Source organism: Glandiceps talaboti, chromosome 8 (assembly GCF_964340395.1).
Source record: "Glandiceps talaboti chromosome 8, keGlaTala1.1, whole genome shotgun sequence".
NCBI lineage: Eukaryota > Metazoa > Hemichordata > Enteropneusta > Spengelidae > Glandiceps > Glandiceps talaboti.
In genome coordinates, this window is record NC_135556.1 from 14,592,778 (window position 1) to 14,616,409 (window position 23,632).

At 35.9% G+C, this 23,632-nt stretch overlaps 1 protein-coding gene across 1 annotated transcript in view; it reads right to left on the reverse strand.

Annotated features, from left to right (window-relative positions):
- LOC144438520 (cyclic nucleotide-gated channel alpha-3-like) overlaps window positions 1–23,632 on the reverse strand; it is a 44,296-nt gene that overhangs the window by 20,536 nt on the left and 128 nt on the right. Inside the window, exons 1-2 of the mRNA XM_078127580.1 lie at window positions 23,289–23,632; window positions 16,545–17,059 (exon numbers count right to left, since the gene is read on the reverse strand). The exon at window positions 23,289–23,632 is cut by the window's right edge and continues 128 nt beyond it. Of these exons, the coding sequence (XP_077983706.1) occupies window positions 16,545–16,909 (365 nt within the window). The 5' untranslated portion in view covers window positions 16,910–17,059; window positions 23,289–23,632. The remainder of the gene's footprint in view (window positions 1–16,544; window positions 17,060–23,288) is intronic.

The window sequence follows — 23,632 nt, forward strand, 5'->3', positions numbered from 1 at the left end:
TGCCAATTATTATCATTTTATATATAATAGTTAGACGTGGTCTCAAGGTGGCACGGGGATAATCATCTCCCATGTCAGTTTGCTGGAAGATAATGACTTGATGATCACAGGTATCAAGAGATGACATTTTTAGACAATAATTGGTTTGACGTCTAGATTCCATTGAACTAAATGTATTTTCTCATCCCATATGGGTGCTTAGATAAATGTCCCTTTAAAACATAACAATTACTAGTTTGTATACCTAACACACTTGCAGGAAAATGCCACTACAGGAACTGGAGGCATTTTCTTTTTGATGTTTTGGATTCTTGGGAGTCCTTTCATAATTTACACCAGTGTTCACATAAATTTCACGTGATTGCCAATAAACGCAAAATTAAAACTTGTTTCACATGGATTGTCCTAGCAGTGGTCCAGCTTTGCATCATGGGCGTCGAAGTTTTCTAAACACTAAATGAAAGAGTCTATCTACCAGCACCATTTGAGAATTTCAAATGCTGACGATTTATTTGCAGATTATCTAGAAATAATGAAAACGTGAAGTTTCACCACATCACATCAAAACATACGCCTGTAATAATGGATTATGCAAATATTCCTGCTCCTGTCCTTTCATTCTCCATATTGGCTGGCTTTCCCTCAGTGCCATGTGTTTTGTTTTCGTCAAATACGTCAAATTTCATTTATACAATTAAAACTAGGATAATTTGTAGGGGAATGAAGTAACACTAATCCACTAAAAAGACTAACTATGAATTGTTTCCATAGTATTGTGGTACAGTTTGCTGTATGTGCCATTTAGAATGATTATGGTATACTCACTAAAATACGTTTTATTAGCATGTTGATTTACTTGTCTGCATTCTTTAATATATTAAATGGATTGGTATGGTATAATAGTAATCAAATTAAGTAAGGCATTCATTATTTATGATCATCGACTATCATCTGAATATTGTAGGTGCAGTCACTATAGCTGCTCTTGCAAGAAGCTGTTCTTACACATTTTTTCAGTGGGCGGGCAATTTTTTTTGCGATCGGTAGCGGGAATCAAACAAGGACGAATTGCGGCGTGGCAATCTCGATTTTGATACAGTGGAAGGGGAAAACATGAACTTAATTGTGTGTGAGGGGGGGGGAGGGGCGCACATTGTGTACGTCAAAATGAATTGTTGGGATAGTGGATAGCACAAACGTTTTCCTGGTGGGGAGTGGGTAAATCATTTACAATATTGGGTGAGCAGTGGGATGGCGGACAGGTTGAAACCCAGTGGGAGGGAGGGCAGATATCCTTCACCGCCAGTGGGAGGGCACACGAGAACAGCTACATCTCCCCCCGCCACACACACACGCACACACACACACACACACACACACACACAATGGGGGGGGGGCGATAAAAACATAATTTTTGGTCTGAAACAATGCATGATTAATGAAAACCACAAATCTGCCCTTTGGCTGCACCTGATATTGTGTACAACCATAACACCAAAATATTACACTCTGTGCTACGCTTGTCTATACAGTTCATATCAAGTATAAACACTAAACACAATATTACTGTTGCTAGACGATCTAACAACAGTAAGGTCTGCATATTTATGGCTTGTTGCACTTAAATTTTACCTCTAACTTTACGAACCATAAAACAGAAATGACTATTTTGTTTATATAATATTATTTTAACTACCACCAGCGGGTTTTATAATGAAATGCCACCACCAACAACATTTCATAAATTGATATCTACTTTTTACAATGTCAAGAAAGTCGTTGCACCCTGGTTTACAAACAACACGATTCAAAGTACACGTATGGCGATATTTAGCTATTGTAGAATAAGAAATGTAATAAACTTGTAATAAATTCTAAAGAAATATTCTTATGTATGAGCCCTTACAACAGTGTCTGATCATCATGTGAGAAATTGTCAAAAAAGTATAACGAATGAATTTCTGAATTTCTTTGTTCGTGTTTCAGAGTAACATTGAGATACACTCTTGGGTGTATAGTCGTGTATGTGCAGTCTGTCTTTTTTGGACAATTAGGCAAACCCGGAAAGTGTACACTACAGGTATAGTAAAGAAATGACAAACGCCCAAACATTACTCAACAAAACACAAAATAATGAATAAGGTTTGTATCGTAAATGGAGGTTGCATACCGCCAGGTTAGCTGCTAAAAGAATAATGGACTTATTCTGGTATATAGTGTAGAATGTCATAAAACAAGTAAAAACATCCAATTATAAAAGTTAAGGGAGAATAAAAAACAAGAGAATTAATAAAATAAAATATAAAATAAAAGCTATACCGTTTTCGGCGTCTATTCCATTAGCAGGAAAGGCATAGAAAAAAAAAACACATAGCAGAAGAAAGTTGATATGAAAGAGAAAATAATAAATGCATTGTTAGTAATAAACGACAGAAAGAAATAGAAAAGAAAAATTTACAAAGAATTAGTAAAAAAACATGCTAAAGAAAAAAATGTGAAACGAAGATAGCATAGCGAACACATTCATCACGACCTGGCAATTTTGCATTGTAACGATGTCATCACCAATGAACAGCATGATAATCATGAAATATTTGCACTTTAAAAAAAATGTATATCCATTGCTTGGTAGGTAGCGTCACCATTTTTGCATACACGTTGCCATAACACTGTAGGTTCGTAAAATGTTAATGCTATACACAACTGTAACATATTGACATCAACGACAGTGTTATCGTTTTTCTATCTCTTCACGTTTCTTCCGAGTTTTTTTTTTTTTTTTTATCATTTGGTGTGTGAGGAAGTATCTCATTTCGACAGAGCACGGACTGATTGATCGTTGTTAATTTCCACCGTAATACCAATCACAACCCGCTGCGAAACTAATTGAAAACTCGTATTTTATATCGAAAAAAACAAACAAATTGTTACATGAAAAAGAGAGGTCGGCGAATATTAAATTTTTACATTGACTTGACAATTCTCTTAAATTACGCAAATGTAAATGTCTCCAGTGTTTTTTTTTAAACAGCGACAGTGAGATTGTGACTGGGTGCGTCAAGATATCAATAATCATATCCATTCTTGTACGTCTATTTATTTGAGTGGGTGTAATCATCAAAAGTAATTTTCTCTTATATGCTTCCGTGATCACCGGCCATATTTGTTCGAAGTATGTGACGATGAACGGTTGCTAGGGAAATAAACGGTTGGTGATTTGGATACAGGGTGATGACATAGAGTCGGAGAGATGAGCCTGTTGTCTTGACATGTGTCATTTACAGTATCAATTTCACGCTCTTATCTGACGTGATTGGCTGAAATATCTCATATTGAAACTGACAACATAACGTTGGCATGGCAACAAGAAACAAACAATGCATCCACAAAGCTGAAGAAGACGCATGAGAACACAGACATACTTATTTAATAAATAACCGATTTGTTCATTGTCTTGAGAGACCGTCCATTAGAGCTGGGTACAGTTGAGATTAAAATATTTTGCTATGCATTAGCCAAAGAACAAGTATAAACTAAGTGAACACTGAAAATACATAAGGGCTAAAATGAACAATATTTACTCGTAAAACAAACAAAAAAATGCAATGAAAACGTAAAAGGAATGGTGGCATTGTGACTCAGACTGGGAAGCAATAAAAATGGAAACAGATGACATTATTCCAAATCGTTGGATTTAAGTTACATCTAATGCAAAGAGATATGTCACGAAATCACAGTATGAAAAAATGACGTCACATGACAGTATGGAATGATACATAGAAAGAACACGACACAAATCAACAAAATCCACGTACATATTTTGTTTAGGCGACAAAATAATTGCGTGTTGCCGGTAACATGGCCTCAGAAAATAGGGTAGGTAGGTCGCGTCGGGGTTTTAATTTTGAAACATATTGACCCAAAAACCGAACGAAATGTCAGTCAGAATTACACTTCTGTGATACTTTGATGATGAAATATGTACATGTATCACTGGGAAAGAAAACAGATGTGCATGAAGACAACGAATTTCTTATCTTTTTGTTTCATATGTTTAAAAACCGTTTAGGGTCGGAGGTTTAAACTAGGGTCGGCGAGGTGTATCGGAAACACACAATTTTAATTTTAAATTTGCCTTATTATACATTTGAAGTAAGCAACATGCTTAAGACCCACAACTTTAGACAATAGGATGAAGGAAGTTGATATGAAAACAGAAATCATGAGGTGCACATGCATTTATTTTCTATTTTCATTTTGTATATGTGAGTGCTTATGCTACGATCGAGTATGAAGGTTTTGATTATAGTGTATGTGATTGTTGCTACAACGTCGTATTATGTTTTTGTGTGTGATTTGCGTTGATATGTTTCCGAGTACTGACCCAGCACAACATCAAAGGCAATTTTTAAACACTTAGAAAATTAAGTGCTGCCAACTAACTTGTTCTGTAATTACTTCATACATGTTCGCTATAACGCTGTGTTTATATGTACGTTTTCAGTCCGCAATGAAGCATAAATTACTTGCGTCCATACGTGACGTTTGGCAGTTGTCGAAATAAGTGTCCGACGTTGGTTCACTTCACCGTTACGTATAATATCAATAGAGATAATGTATGTGTTGACGCCTAGGTGAGTGTATTCGTTATGAACATGGTGAGTGGGTTGCTTCGAAATTAGAAAGTGACTCACGCTCATACATATAATAATTTTTTTTCTACATTATCTTTGGTCATTTAGCCAGTCCATTGACCTCCATGAATAAACGTTTTAAGATTTTGAAAAACAAAATTATTCCGGTTTGTTTTCCTAGTGGAAATCACCAAAGCAAATTTTATAGATTTTGGTCAAATCATCGACCTCCGCGAAGCTAACTTTTTCAAAACGTACAAAAAAAAATAACCATAACCAAAGCAATCTAACAGATTTTGCTGAATTCAAGGCAAGAATTTCCAGCATTCGTGTTGTCATGGAAAATGTACATGAATGTTTCCGTGGAGATTTAGCTACTATAAGTCATGCCAAGTCATGCAAAAAGCCGAGACTGAAATTTACGACGAGCACCAAACTGTGCACAGAAAGGTGATTATAATATTTCTGTAGATTTCTTGGAGAGGTCGTTGGAATTGAGGCGTAATTTTCTTTTATATTCTTCAGTTTTAAACAAAATATTGCAGTAATTGGTCAACAATATATGGCAATCCAATCACTTTTACGCCCCTGGGATTACAGATGTACAAGTAAATCATTAAGGGATACTTCTCATTTTATATCTGTCGAAGAATTGGTCTAATTTCGTTCTTTTTTTTCATGTTTTGACATTAAAGCTTGAACGAAATGAAGTGAAAATAAGACCTCTATTAGAGCGCGCGGTTGCTAAGCAGTGCCCATCCTTGCCCGGGGTTAAATACAAACACAATAGTGTTTCACTTGAATAAAAATCATAAACCGATGCAGAATATGTCTTCGATTTGGTGATACCGCTAGACACATAATCACAATGAAATATACGTATAATATTGATGCAAACCTAATGATGAGGATAACGAGATAGCCCCATCACTTAAACTGTGATCGCGGTTGCCAGGCCAACAAGGCAAATAAAGGACAAACCGCTGCGCACGCACATTAATACCTTTTTCAATTGCTGGATTTTTGCTTCTGGGAACAACGAAGTACGTGCTATAGAAGGTTGATACATAGATAAATTGATGGCTTTGAAGAGATGAATTCTGACATGTCTATTTGTTTCCTTCAAAAAGATGGTGAGGATAAAAGGACCGTGGCCATCAATCATTTTTCGTTTCATCTATGAAAAGTCTATACAGAGTAGAATTAAATGATTTGTAAGTCTCCATTACTTTCTTACCGTGAATGGTGTGTAGCACTTTTATACTCAATACGTTGACGATATTGAACATAAATAGCCTTCGTTTTAGGTTTAATATACAAATCAATATTTGCAAACTTACTTCCAAATTAAAAGTGACAAAGAAACACGGAAGATTTTTTTCCTCACAAAGTTTCTTCAAACTCCTTTGATATTGCTATAAATCTAATATCAAGATAATACCATGGATGGTGATAAAGGACAACTCAATGGATTGTGTTATAGGACAACTCAATGGATGGTGTTATAGGACAACTCAATGTATGGTGTTATAGGACAACTCAATGAATGGTGTTATAGGACAACTCAATAGATGGTGTTATAGGACAACTCAATAGATGGTGTTCTAGGACAACTCAATAGATGGTGTTATAGGGCAACTCAATAGATGGTGTTATAGGACAACTCAATGTATGGTGTTATAGGACAACTCAATGTATGGTGTTATAGGACAACTCAATGTATGGTGTTATAGGACAACTCAATGAATGGTGTTATAGGACAACTCAATAGATGGTGTTATAGGACAACTCAATAGATGGTGTTATAGGACAACTCAATAGATGGTGTTATAGGACAACTCAATAGATGGTGTTATAGGACAACTCAATGAATGGTGTTATAGGACAACTCAATAGATGGTGTTATAGGACAACTCAATAGATGGTGTTATAAGACAACTCAATAGATGGTGTTATAGGACAACTCAATAGATGGTGTTACAGGGCAACTCAATGAATGGTGTTATAGGACAACTCAATGAATGGTGTTATAGGACAACTCAATAGATGGTGATATAAGACAACTCAATGGATGGTGTTATAGGACAACTTAATAGATGGTGTTATAGGACAACTCAATGAATGGTGTTATAGGGCAACTCAATAGATGGTGTTATAGGGCAACTCAATAGATGGTGTTATAAGACAACTCAATGGATGGTGTTATAGGACAACTCAATGGATGATGTAATAGGACAACTCAATGGATGGTGTTATAGAACAACTCAATAGATGGTGTTATAGGACAACTCAATGGATGGTGTTATAGAACAACTGAATGGATGGTGTTATAGAACAACTCAATAGATGGTGTTATAGGACAACTCAATGGATGGTGTTATAGAACAACTGAATGGATGGTGTTATAGAACAACTCAATAGATGGTGTTATAGGACAACTGAATGGATGGTGTTATAGGACAACTTAATAGATGGTGTTATAGGACAACTCAATGAATGGTGTTATAGGACAACTCAATAGATGGTGTTATAGGACAACTCAATGAATGGTGTTATAGGACAACTCAATGGATGGTGTTATAGGACAACTCAATGAATGGTGTTATAGGACAACTCAATGAATGGTGTTATAGGACAACTCAATGAATGGTGTTATAGGACAACTCAATGGATGGTGTTATAGAACAACTTAATAGATGGTGTTATAGGACAACTCAATGAATGGTGTTATAGGACAACTCAATAGATGGTGTTATAGGACAACTCAATGAATGGTGTTATAGGACAACTCAATGGATGGTGTTATAGGACAACTCAATGAATGGTGTTATAGGACAACTCAATGAATGGTGTTATAGGACAACTCAATGAATGGTGTTATAGGACAACTCAATGAATGGTGTTATAAGACAACTCAATGGATGGTGTTATAGGACAACTCAATAGATGGTGTTATAGGACAACTCAATAGATGGTGTTATAAGACAACTCAATAGATGGTGTTATAGGACAACTCAATGGATGGTGTTATAGGACAACTCAATAAATGGTGTTATAGGACAACTCAATAGATGGTGTTATAGGACAACTCAATAAATGGTGTTATAGGACAACTCAATAGATGGTGTTATAGGACAACTCAATGGATGGTGTTATAGGACAACTCAATAAATGGTGTTATAGGACAACTTAATGAATGGTGTTATAGGATAACTCAATGGATGGTGTTATAGGACAACTCAATGAATGGTGTCATAGGGCAACTGAATAGATGGTGTTATAGGACAACTTAATAGATGGTGTTATAGGACAACTCAATAGATGGTGTTATATGACAACTCAATGAATGGTGTTATAGGACAACCTATTTACTGATAAACCTTTCTGCAAATTCAATCAGAATTAAAGATAAATTTGGGTATCTTCACTTTTGAATTAGGGGAAACGTTTGTATCTTTTTTTAAAGTTAAAACTTCATAACAACTTCGTTTTTTGTTCAACTGAGAAGTTTGGAGACGAAATACTGGCATAAAAAGTACGTTAGCTACACATTAACATCTTTTCATATATTTTAAAGAATATTTGTGTCATAATACTATACGATTTATGTCATTTTACATCAATATAATTAGGAGTGAAATAGGTTAAATCGTTTGATACCTTACTTCCCCTCAAAATCGATACACAATTATAGTAATGGAGTAATAGAGACCAATATAGTTTTTGTGATTGTATTTAGTATCATGATGCATCCGTTATAGATATAGGTAGATATCGAAAACTGTCAATCTGATCATCATAACGAGATAACTACATTGACTCAGGGCTAGACTGATAACATTGTTATCTACACATAAGACAAGCTTGGATAGATATCACTTACAAAATGATCCCTTTTGACAGTGGAAGATTAATTTTGTTTGAATGCCTCCACTATACCAGGGTATTCATGGTATTGGCGTCTTAACGCGATCATAACGTCCTATAAATTTCCCGCTTGATGAAATTGTGGCAGGAAATAGCGTTAGTAATTTTATAATATTAAATTAACGTTGTTTGTTTCAGTTTTATTTCTGCCCCGAATAAATGTAATGAAAATACATACATACATACATACATACATACATACATACATACATACATACATACATACACATACACACACATACATACATACATACATACATACATACATACATACATACATACATACATACATAAATACACACATACATACATACATACATACATACATACATACATACATACATACATACATACACATACACACACACACACACACACACACACACACACACACACACACACTATCATTAATGTTCATGGATTTGTTTTTTCTAATAATTAGGATCTAAATTTGTATTACTATAAAACCATACGCGGTATATACAGATGTATTTGAACGGTCTATTTGTATGTAGGTTAATGGAAATTCTGATAATAATAATTGTTTGCGCAAGACAGTTATAATATCGCCATTGAAATTTCCAGTGCGTATTGTTGGCCTTGGAATTAGAGAGACAGCTTAACGCGACGAATGTGCTACATACGGGTATTTCTAATTTGATGACTATAATAAACATTGATTGCCACTTTCTAGCCGTCGGCAATAAATCTGCGATTCCTCTACTCTTGAGTTTATGTCACCTTTGACCTTGCTGTAAGCACAAGGAATTAAAAACGGGACGTAGCAAACAGGGAAGTGCGTATGTTCCACCTGATACTGAGGTCTATGAACTGTTGTTCGATCCAAGGCTACAACGGAAGCCTTGTCAAGAAAACGACACTTCATTTTGTCGTAATAAAAAGACTTTTATGTGATTTATACCGTATATTTTTGGATTTTTTTGCCAATTTGTAGAGTTGTTCATAGTACATGTAAGCCTTGGTATAAAATCTTGACATTGATTTGGCTGTAATAAGGTCACATTGTCAACATCATTACACGTTCAAGCAGCAGCTGATTTTTTCTTAATGACGTGTTCGTGCATATTTTATTCTACGGTTTCTTTTGATGGCCAGATTCATATCTGTAAACCAGCTAATAATTCTTCCACTTGTGAACACAACCTGAAGTGGAGTTGCCGACAAATTGTTTTTAAAACCCGTGTTCAAAAATTTGTATTATTTTTTCCTACAAATTTTTGAAATGAAAGTCAACTTTACGTGCGATTTCAGAAATAGAACTAGTAAAACTTACACGTGGTGTCATAAATTGAAAGAACTATTTCAATGTCAGAATTAATTCTTGACTTTCTGTATCATGCATTTAGAAAACAACGCTGGTGTAGGAATTCAAATTAACAGAATCTAACCTCTGACCTTTCAAAACTCAGAAGTACAAACTACTTAATGGTAAGTATAGACTCCACATCAGAAATAAATTATAATTTTCTGACAGACTACATGACATTTGTAAAAAACAAAACAAAAAAAACAACCAACTACTACTTGTAAAGAACTTGATCGAATATCCGCTGGTACACCTATCAACGTGTGTTGTTTTGTTCTTGTCCATCTGTAACAACGTACACTATGTTTACGACATAAAGTACCGTATTTTGACGACCTTTCAATACAGAATAATCCGATGATAAATGACTTGAATGGTAAGCTTACCTTACGGTAAAATACCGACACCGGCTGTTACACGATCGTGGTAATATAATAAAACAAGAGAAAATAAATTTGGAAGTTTTATAATGTTTGCGATATACGCATGTGGTGATTTTTTGATAACATTGGAAACAACAGACAGAGTACAATAATCCTTCATGACCATTATTTTCGATATCATTGGAAATAACAGACTACGAGCAAGATAATACTTCATGAAGATTACTTTAATTTTTTATTTATTTGTTATGTCTGGTAATGTTGTTCAGTACAGCGTAAATTCATTCCATCATAGCGATCGATGGTCCATAAGATCCGACTCTAGTAGTCACGTGGGCTTTCTACCGAAGTCATAAATTATAAGGCATTTTGTTTTGTATGCATTCTGAATGAATGAGTGTCTTCTAAACACCCCTTGGTAATCGAGATCATTTTACTCGGGTGTGGGTGAATTAAAAATTTAGCGATTTTTTTTTTCAGAGTCACTACGAATTGTACTGTTTTAGTGGCAGTTTTTCTTTTTGCGTTTTGTACTCTATTGGAGTGATACGAAATTAGAAAGTACATCAGAGCTTAATTCTGCTTGTACGTCAAAATGACGTCTTAAAAAACTCCTTGGCTTTATGTGGCAAAAGGTAGAAGACATTTTTGTTTTGTGAGAGTGGAAAAGTACACAGTCTCTAGCTAGCTAGCTGGCAAGAATGATTGCAATCAAAGCAACAAAATCAACGCCGGGGAAATACCTTATGAAAGAGCACCATTTCTATATTTTTGATCAAGTGATATACTATACTGAGCAAACTTGTATGTAGATATCGTCAGTGTCACACATGTATATTTCAAGCTGTGCTAAATAGTGTTTTCTTACGGTGAAATAAAATGTAGGTTGAATAGAGGGTTATGGCACAGATGACCCCGACCTAATACCTACAAGGTTTGAGTGTTGACAGTGAAAGAATCACTTCGTGTAATGTTTCCACCAGCATCTATGGTTTCGTTAAGTGCAGTGATTTACAAATATTACGTCTGATAACAAAATTCAACGTTAAAGTACAATGTATACCTACAAAGCGAAGGACAGTTGATATATAAATATCATAACTGGTAACGATTTGTTCGCCATCACTCATTTTTATTTTGTTTTCAAATCTCAAGAAACTCAAGTTTAAACACTTGCATATCTTTTTTTCTGACAGTGATGTATGTATGTATATATGTATGTATGTATGTATGTATGTATGTATGTATGTATGTATGTATGTATGTATGTATGTATGTATGTATGTATGTATGTATGTGTGTATGTGTGTGTGTGTGTGTGTGTGTGTGTCTGTCTGTCTGTCTGTCTGTCTGTCTGCCTGCCTGCCTGCCTGCCTGCCTGCGTGCGTCCGGATGGATGGATGGATGGATGGATGGATGGATAGATGGGTGGATAGATTGATGTATATGTGTGTGTGCCTGCCTGCCCACCTGTCTGTGTGCCTGCCTGCCTGTCTACCTGCCTGTCTGTCTGTCTGTCTGTCTGTCTGTCTGTCTGTCTGTCTGTGTCTGTCTGTTTGTGTCTGTTTGTCTGTCTGTCTATCTGTCTGTCTGAAGGGTGGAGTAAATGGCGTAACCCCTAAAAAATATCTGATTAACTGTGTCCAATACGTTTGTAACTGTCATAAATGTACGGAAATGTTCGTAATAATACAGAAGCGACTGTAAGACTCTAGCATCACGATACATTTCAATGATACACTTTCCGGTCATCATCGGACACAGAATGCAGCAAATTTACTAGGTCAAACTAACCAATTTAAAACCTAAAAACCCACGCCTGTAAATTCGTAGCTAAGCACGACCGAATTGTTTGCCTCTCGGAATGGAATAGAGTAAACAATGAGAGACGTAAATCATGTGCGATATATCCTATCCTTTATTTCCTCAGAACTACATAAGGTGTGTGTGTATGACTGGTTGAGTTATTGGTTTGGATCTCTGTTGTTTGCGTTCCATTCCATATGTTCCGGTGCAAATGTTGAGTGCCATTACAACTGAACTTAAAAGAACTTTTGTTGAACCTCGTTACAAGACGTTCGATTTATTTCACCGTTCTATTCAAATAACAGATCAAATTATTTTGTTACTATGGTTACGTAGTAATGTTTTAAATGTTTCAAAATGTGTGAAATAAAGATATTGAATAAAAATCAAAATGATTTCTCAAGCAGGTCCCTATAGTATGTATGTATGTATGTATGTATGTATGTATGTATGTATGCATGCATGTATGTATGTATGTATGTATGTATGTATGTATGTATGTATGTATGTATGTATGTATGTATGTATGTATGTATGTGTATGTGTGTGTGTGTGTATGTATGTATGTATGTATGTATGTATGTATGTGTGTGTGTGTGTGTGTGTGTGTGTGTGTGTGTGCAAGCATGTACACACGTACGTACGTACATTGAATTGTCTGTATTATTTCCCTTTGCCATGAAAACACCATTGCATTTTATGTGTCAATAAAATGTATCCATATGTTTCTGTATACAACCCAAAGAAAAATCAACCAGCCGTTCACTTTTCCCCGTGAGTGTTTACAGTAAACTAGTAATTTGCATTGCATTGACAACTAATTTACATAATATTTATCAATAATGGTCTTATCAGTTAACATTTTGTTCATAAGCTTACGATTCCCCTAGAATTGCCATTGTGATTGGCTACTGCTAACTATCTAGTAACTGAACAGTAGATTTGAGATTGGCACAAAATGTTGACGTTAGTGTGTTCTCTGAGTGTTTGTGACTGTGTTAAAACCAGTGATGCGAGATGCCATTGTTCACCTATCTGTGACTTTTTACCTTATCAGTTGTTATCTTGGCTGATTCCCTAAAGCTAATCTAGTCCCGTCCCACTTCATCGTATATAGCGAAACGTCAATCAAAATAGACATATTGAACATGACAAAATTGACGATGGATTTTCCGATGGAGGCAACACAGTCACGTATCCATGTCACCAGACAGACGACGACGAGAAAACTACGACAATGCGTACTAGGTCAAATTATATATTAGAGTACACCCATTTAACGATCGGTCCGGAAACATCGAGACTTGTGTACATGACATTCTCCTTTTCAGTAACTCTATTTATTAGCTGTACTTCGGAAATTCACTAAATTACACACGTATAAAGCATATACTACGCATTGGCATACACACCCTGTCACTTCCTTCCCACATCATTAGTAATGTAAAACATCACTGATATATACATGCATGCATATTATATTATATTATATTATATTATATTATATTATATTATATATATAAAGAAATATATATATATATATATATATATATATATATATATATATATATATATATATATATATATATATATATATCTTAATCCAAGGAATTAGGAGGTCAAAACTCGTAACCCTGAGTTACCACTTGTGACTTCCTTGGAAAAAAGTCTATAATGCTCTGCCACTACTTCTGTGTTGAGCACGGTTCTCTACATACATACATACATACATACATACATACATACATACATACATACATACATGCATGCATGCATGCATGCATACATACATACATACATACATACATACATACATACATACATACATACATACATACATACATACATACATACATACATACATACATACATACATACAACCATACATACAACCATACATGCATACATACATACATACATACATACATACATACATACATACATACATACATACATACATACATACATACATACATACATACATACATACATACATACAGACAGACAGACAGACAGACAGACAGACAGACAGACAGACAGACAGACAGACAGACAGCGGACAGACAGACAGACAGACATATGTTTGCATGCAATGTATTTAATGCACAAGTCGTCACCACAGAAAGCTTTGAGTGTAGCGTGGTAAATGGGTGATACTTGATAGACTTGTATACAACGAGAGCTTAACTCAAACAAATCAAACATGGAAATTGTATACAAATATTACTAAAACCATGTGTATGTAATAAAGAGACATTGCTATGTTTCTCCTAGCGATAAATGGTAATGTAATACTACTGCTGCCTTTGTGGGGGAAAGAAAAGGATGACAAACAGTTTTAAGCGGTGCTCGATTATCACAGTCAATGAATTTTTGATCTTTTATTCCGTCGTTGCAATCAACGAATTGACCTTTCACGTATCGTAGTTAACGAGTGTGAAGCCACCATCATATTCATATTCATATTCAGTTTCAAACGTTCTCCTCTAGGCTCAATCTGAATATGATGATGGCTTCACACGTTCATCATCAGATTCGAAGTCTTCCGAATGGGTACGAACGCGAGTTCGTCAAATCACGTAAAACCGTCATTGGCAGGTTGAAATCGTGCGATTGTGATTGCTTTCACTTGAATTGCATGGATTTGCATGCTCCATATTATGGTCCACGACAAAAGTATCACGCTGCAAATTGGATACTCTGGCAAAAATAAAAAGGGAGCATGCAAATCCATGCAATTCAAGTGAGAAGTAATCACAATCGCATGATTTCAAACCGCCAATGAAGGATTTGTGTGATTTGACGAACTCGCGTTCGTGCCCATTCGGAAGACTTCGAATCTGATGATGAACGTGTGAAGCCATCATCATATTCAGATTGAGCCTAGAGGTGAACGTTTGAAACTGAATATGAATATGAATATGATGGTGGCTTCACACTCGTTCGTAGTTAAACCTAGTCTGACCTTTGACCTTTGACGCCCTGTTGTCAGTTCTAGGGATGCCTAATCTTTTAATGGATGTTTTCTGTATTTCTAATTAACAGGAGGATTATGCAAGAAAAAAAGCTTTCGTCATACCAGCCGATTCATGAAAACTGTATAATGCATATATCTATGCATCGGTGATCATAATACGTTTATGAATATATTATACACTTAAGTCGTTAACTTATGTTAAGGTTCGCGCTCATTTGTATGTTTTTCTCGGAATAAATGTATATTTTTTTTCGATTCCTCCAGAAGATCGGATATTATTTTGGTGTTAGCGTGTAATAAACGCGATTTTCTATGTTCACGAATTTAATGTATGATATGGCCATGTATACGATACTTGATGACAAACAGGATACAGCCAATCGTAATCATGTTATAATATAGATGTAAAATGAATGCATGAATGAGTCAACAGAGAAAAAGTGTGGTCGACCTCGCCGTAATGGAGAGCACGTGAAATGTGCTCGAGGAATTTTTTTTTTAAATTAATAGCGTCCTAGCCAGAGATCCGGATAGCTTTCAATACCATAGAATCATCATATACTATACGTACGCCACATACAATAGAGCGTGTAGATTCTCTTCGCGTATCACCCATGCAATGTAAACATGCACTGTTTTTTATCGTGCTGTTAGCTGAAAAAAAAAAACGTCTATTCAAACCATTCTCAAAGAGTTGGGGGCTTTTTAACACTTTCTGAATATACAGGTATTACTAATACTATTCGATATCCCCGTAAATGCCGTTGTGATTACTTTCTTAGTGTTTGTCATTGTAGCAATTGAGCACCATTCCGTACAGCTGTTTTATTTGAAGTCGATAACCTCTCATCGATTTTTCCCGCGCAAAATGTGATATCATGTCTCACTTGTGGCGGGCAATAAAAAAACGTCTTAACGAATGGTATCGACGAGGATTCCACTTGTAACCTCTGTTGTTGACATTTTGTTCCGCGATTATTATGCTGTTCATTGTCGTGATTATGGCACAATTTTACGTTTTAATAGTTTTTAGTCAAATAGAAATGCTCATATTTTCAGGACTAGGAATATTTGAGTCTGTGTTGCTGACGACAGAGAGTGGGTGCTGATTCAGATATACTATACAGTGTTAATTTCATGTCAATAGTCGTCCATTTCATTTCATTTCATGTATATGTATATTTCATGTATATCGTAGTCTGCATGGAACGATCAATATATATTTACGACCTAGCGCTTCTTGACCGAAACATCGCCAATATCCGCCATATTTAATTTTGCCCACTTGCTATTTCACAATATTGTCGATGTGGAACAAATACATCTAAGTGAAAGTATATAATTTATTTCAATTTCCCCCCCGACATGGCGGGTATTATTACACGGTTCAAACCAGTAATTAGTGTCTATTGTACAAGTTCCCTGCCACTTTATTTTCATCCTCTCTCTCTCTCTCTCACTCACTCAGTACTGATGTAAATTCAACTTACCTCATACTTGCCTCTGCGTTCCTTCCTCCGCCGCTATCGTCGAGATTATTCGGTCCGGCCATCGTGAACCTTTCTAAAAACGAATCCGCCCTTTTGGTTGTCTTTGTCACATCGTTTTTTACCATCCATCCTTTGATGACTTGCACTGTCCTCACAATCCTGCTAAAAGCTCCCCTTCGCTCCTCCGTCGGTTCCCTATCCGACAACGACGACGATGACGATCCTGTGTCTATTTTTACATCTTCGGCATCCGACTCTTCATTTTCGTCCATAGGTCTTGTACTCACTGTGTCAACATCTCCACCTTGTTCTAAAATCTCCAATTCCTCGTCCGTGACTCTCTTGCCGGCGCTTGTACTCGCCATATTAATTCTTCATTACTATTGTTTCTAGTTCAATGTTCGTATTTGTCCTCTAGTTCGTCTGTCGGTTACAATCCCTGTCAGCTGAGATCTCCAGAATAGAAGTACTTCATCATGATTTGATCATCCTTTTCCTGTTCTTTGAGAGGTTCCCTGTCATCAAATAAATAAAACTGATCAAGTGAAAGTCGTATAAATGACGCCCGCATTTGATGTGTGTTGTCGCTGCCAGAGGTCCGTATGATGAAGGGATAAGGCAACAACAGTGACTATTCACGTGTCAGTTGACGAACCGTATTATGTACACATTAACTTTACATTTGTTGCATCAATTTCCATCGCTATATCACTCACTTGTTCTCTGCGATCAATAGCGACACCATCAAATTAAGAAATTTGTAGTAGAAGTCGCGGTTCTGTCGAAGTGAATGAAGATTGAAATAAGAGGGCGGCTTCATCAAACGATGGCTGTAGTAGCAGTGGAGGTCTTACAGTTGATATTATGTTAACAAGTAAATTTGGTGGGAAGGAGATGCAAAAATCATTTATATACCTCACGGATCATCAACGCTTGTTGTGAACAGGCTGCTGCATAAAACACTGATGAAACTATGACGATAAACGGCCACAGTTACAGAAGTCTTACAATTACTGTTTTCTTTCGCAATTAACATATAACAGATTAGGACCAAAGCTAGGGAAATAGTTGGTCTAATAACGTAAAAAGTAGTTTAAATTTAAAAAAAAAACACGTTTGCTTATGAGTTCTGAAAATCTAACACATGCTAAGGTGAATTAATAAGGTGCCGATGTTGCGTTTCTTTGATATACACTCACTGCATATGTCTAATGAAAACGATGCGGATGTACAATTATATTAATACAGTTCGCACTTTTGGGAGCTAATCAAAAGTGATATTCTTTAAATTAAACTCATTTTTCAGCGACCTGCTTTAACTTTTTTTTGTCTGCGATAATCATCGCTTTGGCGCGTTGTCGTGTAGCCTTCTTAGCCTATGATTAAGGCATAAATGATGTGTGTGTATCGTAAAATGTGTAATATTTGATGACAGACGGTGGCATCAGCAGTTATTTTACTGTTCGTGATTTTGAGCTAAACCCCCCCAGGGCTTTGAAATGCTTAATCGAGGACAGTAGTACTCACGATGTACAGGTCACCGTTCGTTCTAAAGCATCACTTTCATTTCACATGATGTATATGTCCATCTCATCAGATGAAAATACGGGGCTTTGAATCATGGGTAATTGTCAATTTTCACATCAAGATCATATTTCCCCAGTGGATCGTATCGTTTCTAATGTACCATTATATTATATAACATCAACGTATGAAATAGACATGAATATTGTTCATTATGAAAAGGACATTAGCTGCGACAGACAGACCTCATTATTATCCTTTCTATCGCGTATTTCATTTGATGATGATGTGGATAAAAACTAGTAGTGAAAGAAAAATGGGGCAATGGCAACGTCTTGTATAATATAAATAATTCTTTTGATTTGTCAGTAATTTGTCAAAATGATTTCTCAAGCAGGTCCATATAGTATGTATGTATGTATGTATGTATGTATGTATGTATGTATGTATGTATGTATGTATGTATGTATGTCTGTCTGTCTGTCTGTCTGTCTGTCTGTCTGTCTGTCTGTCTGTACGTATGTATTATGTATGTGTCTGCGTTATATACCTTCCTATTGTAAATTTATATCTCTTTATGCAAGCCTGTAATGCTAGTATTTTGGGGAATTTATCTAACTGTTTCTATGGCAACAAAAGACGTGACTGTCAAGCTAAACTCATTCCAAAACGAGTGACCCTGATTTTAATCCCCTGTTTAAGTTAAGTGTACATGCGTATAGTTCATTTTTTCCAAGCCCTCACATGTATCTATTTTTTTATTTCACAGCAAAGTATCTCGGTACGCGGTGGCCTACAGTACGAACAATAAATTATTAGTATATTTTATTATTATATTAGTTTCATTTTTTTCAACTTGGAACGTGATAGATAGTACAGTAATTGAGTAACTATCACACAAACAAACAAAACAAACAAACAATAAGGGGTACATCTTCCCAACTAAATTATAATGCATATTTCATATCATAGTTATTTTGTAGAAATACTGTTATATTTAAATGTGAATTTGAGGAAAAAAACAATTAGCGCAAAACGCGCGCGCACAACAACAACAACAACAACAACAACAACAACAACAACAACAAAACGACAGTGTATTCTTCAAAGATGTACTCCTATTTCTCAGTTTTGCCTGAAGAAAAAATAAATTATTTTAATCATTCCAATCATTTTTAATCAATGTTCCCATTGCTGCAGTACGTTCTAATTTGCATAATCTATCTGTACGAAGAAAGAGAAATATGATTGCTATTTCTAGTTTGGATTGAAATTTACCAACCAACAATGAAAGTGGTGTAATTCCCATCGTCTGTGTCAACGTTGACGTTATAAACGCAATTAACACTTTCGATACATTGGTACAGCTTCCTCGGGGCATAGCATTCCATTTCGTAAAAAAACAGACAATAAACCAAGGACACTATAGCAAAGTACGTTATATATCAGTCAACCGTCAACGTTCATTATTTCAACAACGAACACGGTTCGTCTGGGATTGATATTACAGTATGGTGTTTTCGGCTTACAAAGATCAGGATCAAAACGTAGAGGTATAGATGTCGACCTTGTTCCATTTTATGGTTATATGGCCGTGGGTAGTTTGTTTTGTTTGTTTGTTTGCTATGTGATTACTTGTAATAGTGTTGCGTTGATTTGTATTTCGTTATTTTAGTAGGCCATGAGTCTATGTGAAAGGGAACAGTAGCAACAGAAGAAGATGAATGCCAAATACCCAATGTAAACTCACCTAGTATCATCTGTTTTACCCGCATTTCAGTATGATGTTCTGTCCTTAATTCAGTAAATTTACTTACTGATATTCTAACCATGGAAGTATCTACTTCTTTGCTCTAACTATACCGAAGGCGAGACACAGGAAATCGAATTTTTCCCACCGAGAATTTATTTCGTAGCAATCGCTTCGTTGTAGCCTTCAATTCGATTCATTACATGACATTGTATTGAAACAGAGAAGTACTTGCAGTTAAAAAAGGGTAAAACTCGAAAAAGTGTTTTACCTTCTCGTCCTTCTTGAACTACTTTTCTTAGTTATGGACTCAATTTGGTGTGCTGTCGTGAGTCTGTTTTCTCCTGCTGTGCCGTGTTTTTGCTGTCGATATGTTGCGTGTACCAACAAATCATTAATACAACCATTATTCATATTGCATAATTAACACACAACATGAGGTTTGTGAACTACGTACGTGTATCCATTGTTTGTATGCATCACTTTCAACAGTGTCACCTACTCTACCAATTACAATGTTTACATAACGTATATTATTATTACACACATGGACCATGTGGATAGGGATCCCTTTGTGTCCTGCACCGCATGCTGTTCATGTAAATTTATATTATTAATAATAATAACAATTTCTGGTTTTTGTCTAACTGAACTGTACCATCTCCATGTCCCGGTTCGATTAAGAAATAAAGCGTCTCCCATGTTGAGTTTAGCTTATCATAACAATGTTCACTGAAGTTATGAAATCATAATTTATACTCGCAACCTCATTTCCGCCATCTTTAGAAATCTGCGTGCCATATGCATGATATTAAGCCCCTCGGGGCTTATACTCGTACGAACTCTGTGTCACTTAGGAGAAGGGGGATTTTAACTTCCGTGAAAATCAATTAAGATTTCATCTCTTCCAATATTTCAATGACAAAAGCAGTGACTGTCATCGTTTCTTTTATAAACACTGAAATTCGTTGGTTCGTCGAAAATCTGCATATGTGAACTCTTTTTGATTTGCGTAGCTTAGCTGATAATGTAAACCGGTATAAATCACGGAATGAACACTCCCGACGAGAGGATACGAGATACTGTGTTGAGAACACTGTCAATTTCGTGGTTCTCAGGTGTTCACAGTCACTATGAATTTATTTGTTAATTTATCAAATTACTCGCTGTACTGTGTTGTAGTGTTGGAAATGTATACGATTTGCCGGCGTTTTGTCGTCAACATACTCACAGCTCCCTAAAGAACAAAATCTAATCCGATTTGAAGATGCATGGTGTTCAATCACAAGCTTTACAAAAAGTCATCTCGGAGGAGGTAGAAAAAAATGACTACCGTTGTCTTGACAACGGTTCACATTGTCAAATCACTGACACAGTAGTGTAATTTCGGTTGTACCATATTCATTTTCGAACCGCTAGTCATTAGATATAACCATATTTCTTTTTCTTGATTGCGTTATTTCGAGGTTTCGTAGCTTTCTCATTTTCTTCAACATTTGAGACTTACCCTATAAGTTGACAATAGAGTGGATATGATAGGAAAAAGACATTACACGTAGACGTAATTTCAGGTTGAACTTCAGTGAAGAGACTGGAATGATGTCAACGACAGTCTCCCATCACCTCTAAAGTATTGCTAACGTATCTAATCAGTCAATAGCTTGTATTAGGGGAAGCTACTGATGGTACGACTACATGATAGATATCCTGTACTTCGACAAAAGATTTCGACTAGTTTTCGTTTTTTAAATTCGTTATCCGAAAAACAATTTTAGAAATCTTATATCAGACTCTTGTTGCGATCCCAGATGGATATTTTCTATACAGCAGTGTTATGTATTGGGGTTTGCCCTGTCTTAGTGTTATGTATTGGGTTTTGTTCCGTCGTAGTATTATGAACAAATGTACATAATGAGAGTTGTGACAAATGTTATGTGAGATGTCACGTCGTGTTTGGGGAGTGCAGTGCCGTGTATATTGTGATGTAGAGTGTGGTGTGGTGTGGTGTGGTGTGGTGTGGTGTGGTGTGGTGTGGTGTAGTGTAGTGTAGTGTAGTGTAGTGTAGTGTAGTGTAATGCAGACTGAGTGTATTGTACATGTAGCGTGTCATTTTGTCGTGTAGTGTCATGTCGTGTAGTGTAGTGCAGTGCCATGTATTATGTAGGGCATAATAATTGTTATACGACCTCATTTTGTGGCGATGGTCTCGTTGAAATATATTTGTTTCTTTGATTGACATGTTATATCGCAATAAAACGCTGTAACATGACAGTCCGACACGCAAACACATATCTCCCATAACGAGAACGTTGCTTATATAAATCCATGTCACAACAAAACCCACTGTCGTTTAGACGTGGTTTAGTGCTGATAAATGAACGTACTGTATATAACACAAGTTAGTTGGTTTTACGTCAACAATACTCTAGCAAAAACAATTGACTATGGATTGAAGCAAAACTAGAGTTTACACATGTAACTTTTCACTTTCATTTTGTAGACGATATGTTTACATGGATTTTGTATGGAAGGACTTTTTGGAGAAAGCTACTTTTGTGACATGTTTAGGGGCGAGATCAATAGGTCATTGTTGGATAACACCCCTCCCCTCATATTCTTATAGTTAGGCCTAAGACCACCGACCCCACCCCTTATACTAAATGTTGCCCAAAATTGAAAATTATTTCAAACAGCATATCAATTTCAAATCTGTGTAGTAGTATGTAGTTCTATGAATATAAAGCCAGTATGTAGCAGAGGCAACACACTTTATATTATTGCAGTGATATGCATTTACTACATGTATGGCGAAAATTCTTCCATTCCTCAATTTGATGACATTTTTTATAAAACATTTGTATTTAGGGATACAAAACAGATCCATTACAAATAAAATTGTTTTTGTAGGATGAGAACTAAAATGGCTCAACCCCCATCCACAAAGTCAAAGAATTTTTTAAAATCCTAAATTGAACTATTGATCTCGCCCCTTTAACTTCCAAAATATCACATATATGTATTCTTCATTCTTAATTTGAGTCTTTCGTCTTAACATACGCGTATTTTATCCACCGTGGTTTGTCGAAGGATTGTGTTCATTTCATTTCATTTCATTTCACTAAGCGAAATATACATTGTGTATATGCTGCGTCCTGGGGCCTATGTAGCTATCCTTATTAATATTTCAATAGATTCTATACGGAATGAAATGTACATAATATCCCCCATCATGTGTGATCATCAACATCAGTGATAGAATTGCAATGGCACAGACGGAGATTAATTTGTATTGCTGTAAAACCGAGAGTAGCATCTGTCGTTTCAAAATGGTGTTCGACAGCTCGTCGAAAATACGGCCTCATTGTCATGTTCTGAAAAACTAAATTAAAATCAAATCAGAAATACTGGTAGCTGAAAATCGGAGAAAATACATGAAATATTCAAAGGAAATGATAATATATATGCCTTACCTTAACAAGGAGTCTCCTAGTCGTTGCTTGACACTGTTCACGCGGTGTACTTTTGCTGATGCGTGTGTCACGGTAAATAATTGAACAGGGAAAAAAATCTTTTCTTCCCCTCCTGAACGTATGTCCTATCTGTAAGGTTATTACCACACTGGAAAAATAGATTTATACAGTGCCTTTTTGTAGTACTTTTTGATGACAATTATGAAAATAATGGTTGCGAAAGAGAAGTTATACAGCCAACTCCGTCGGAATTATCCTCACAGTGTACGTGTCTCTTTGTAATATATGTTTCCACGCAAAACAAGCAAGCGCGTGATGGAGATGCCGGATTTTCTGCCGGAAGA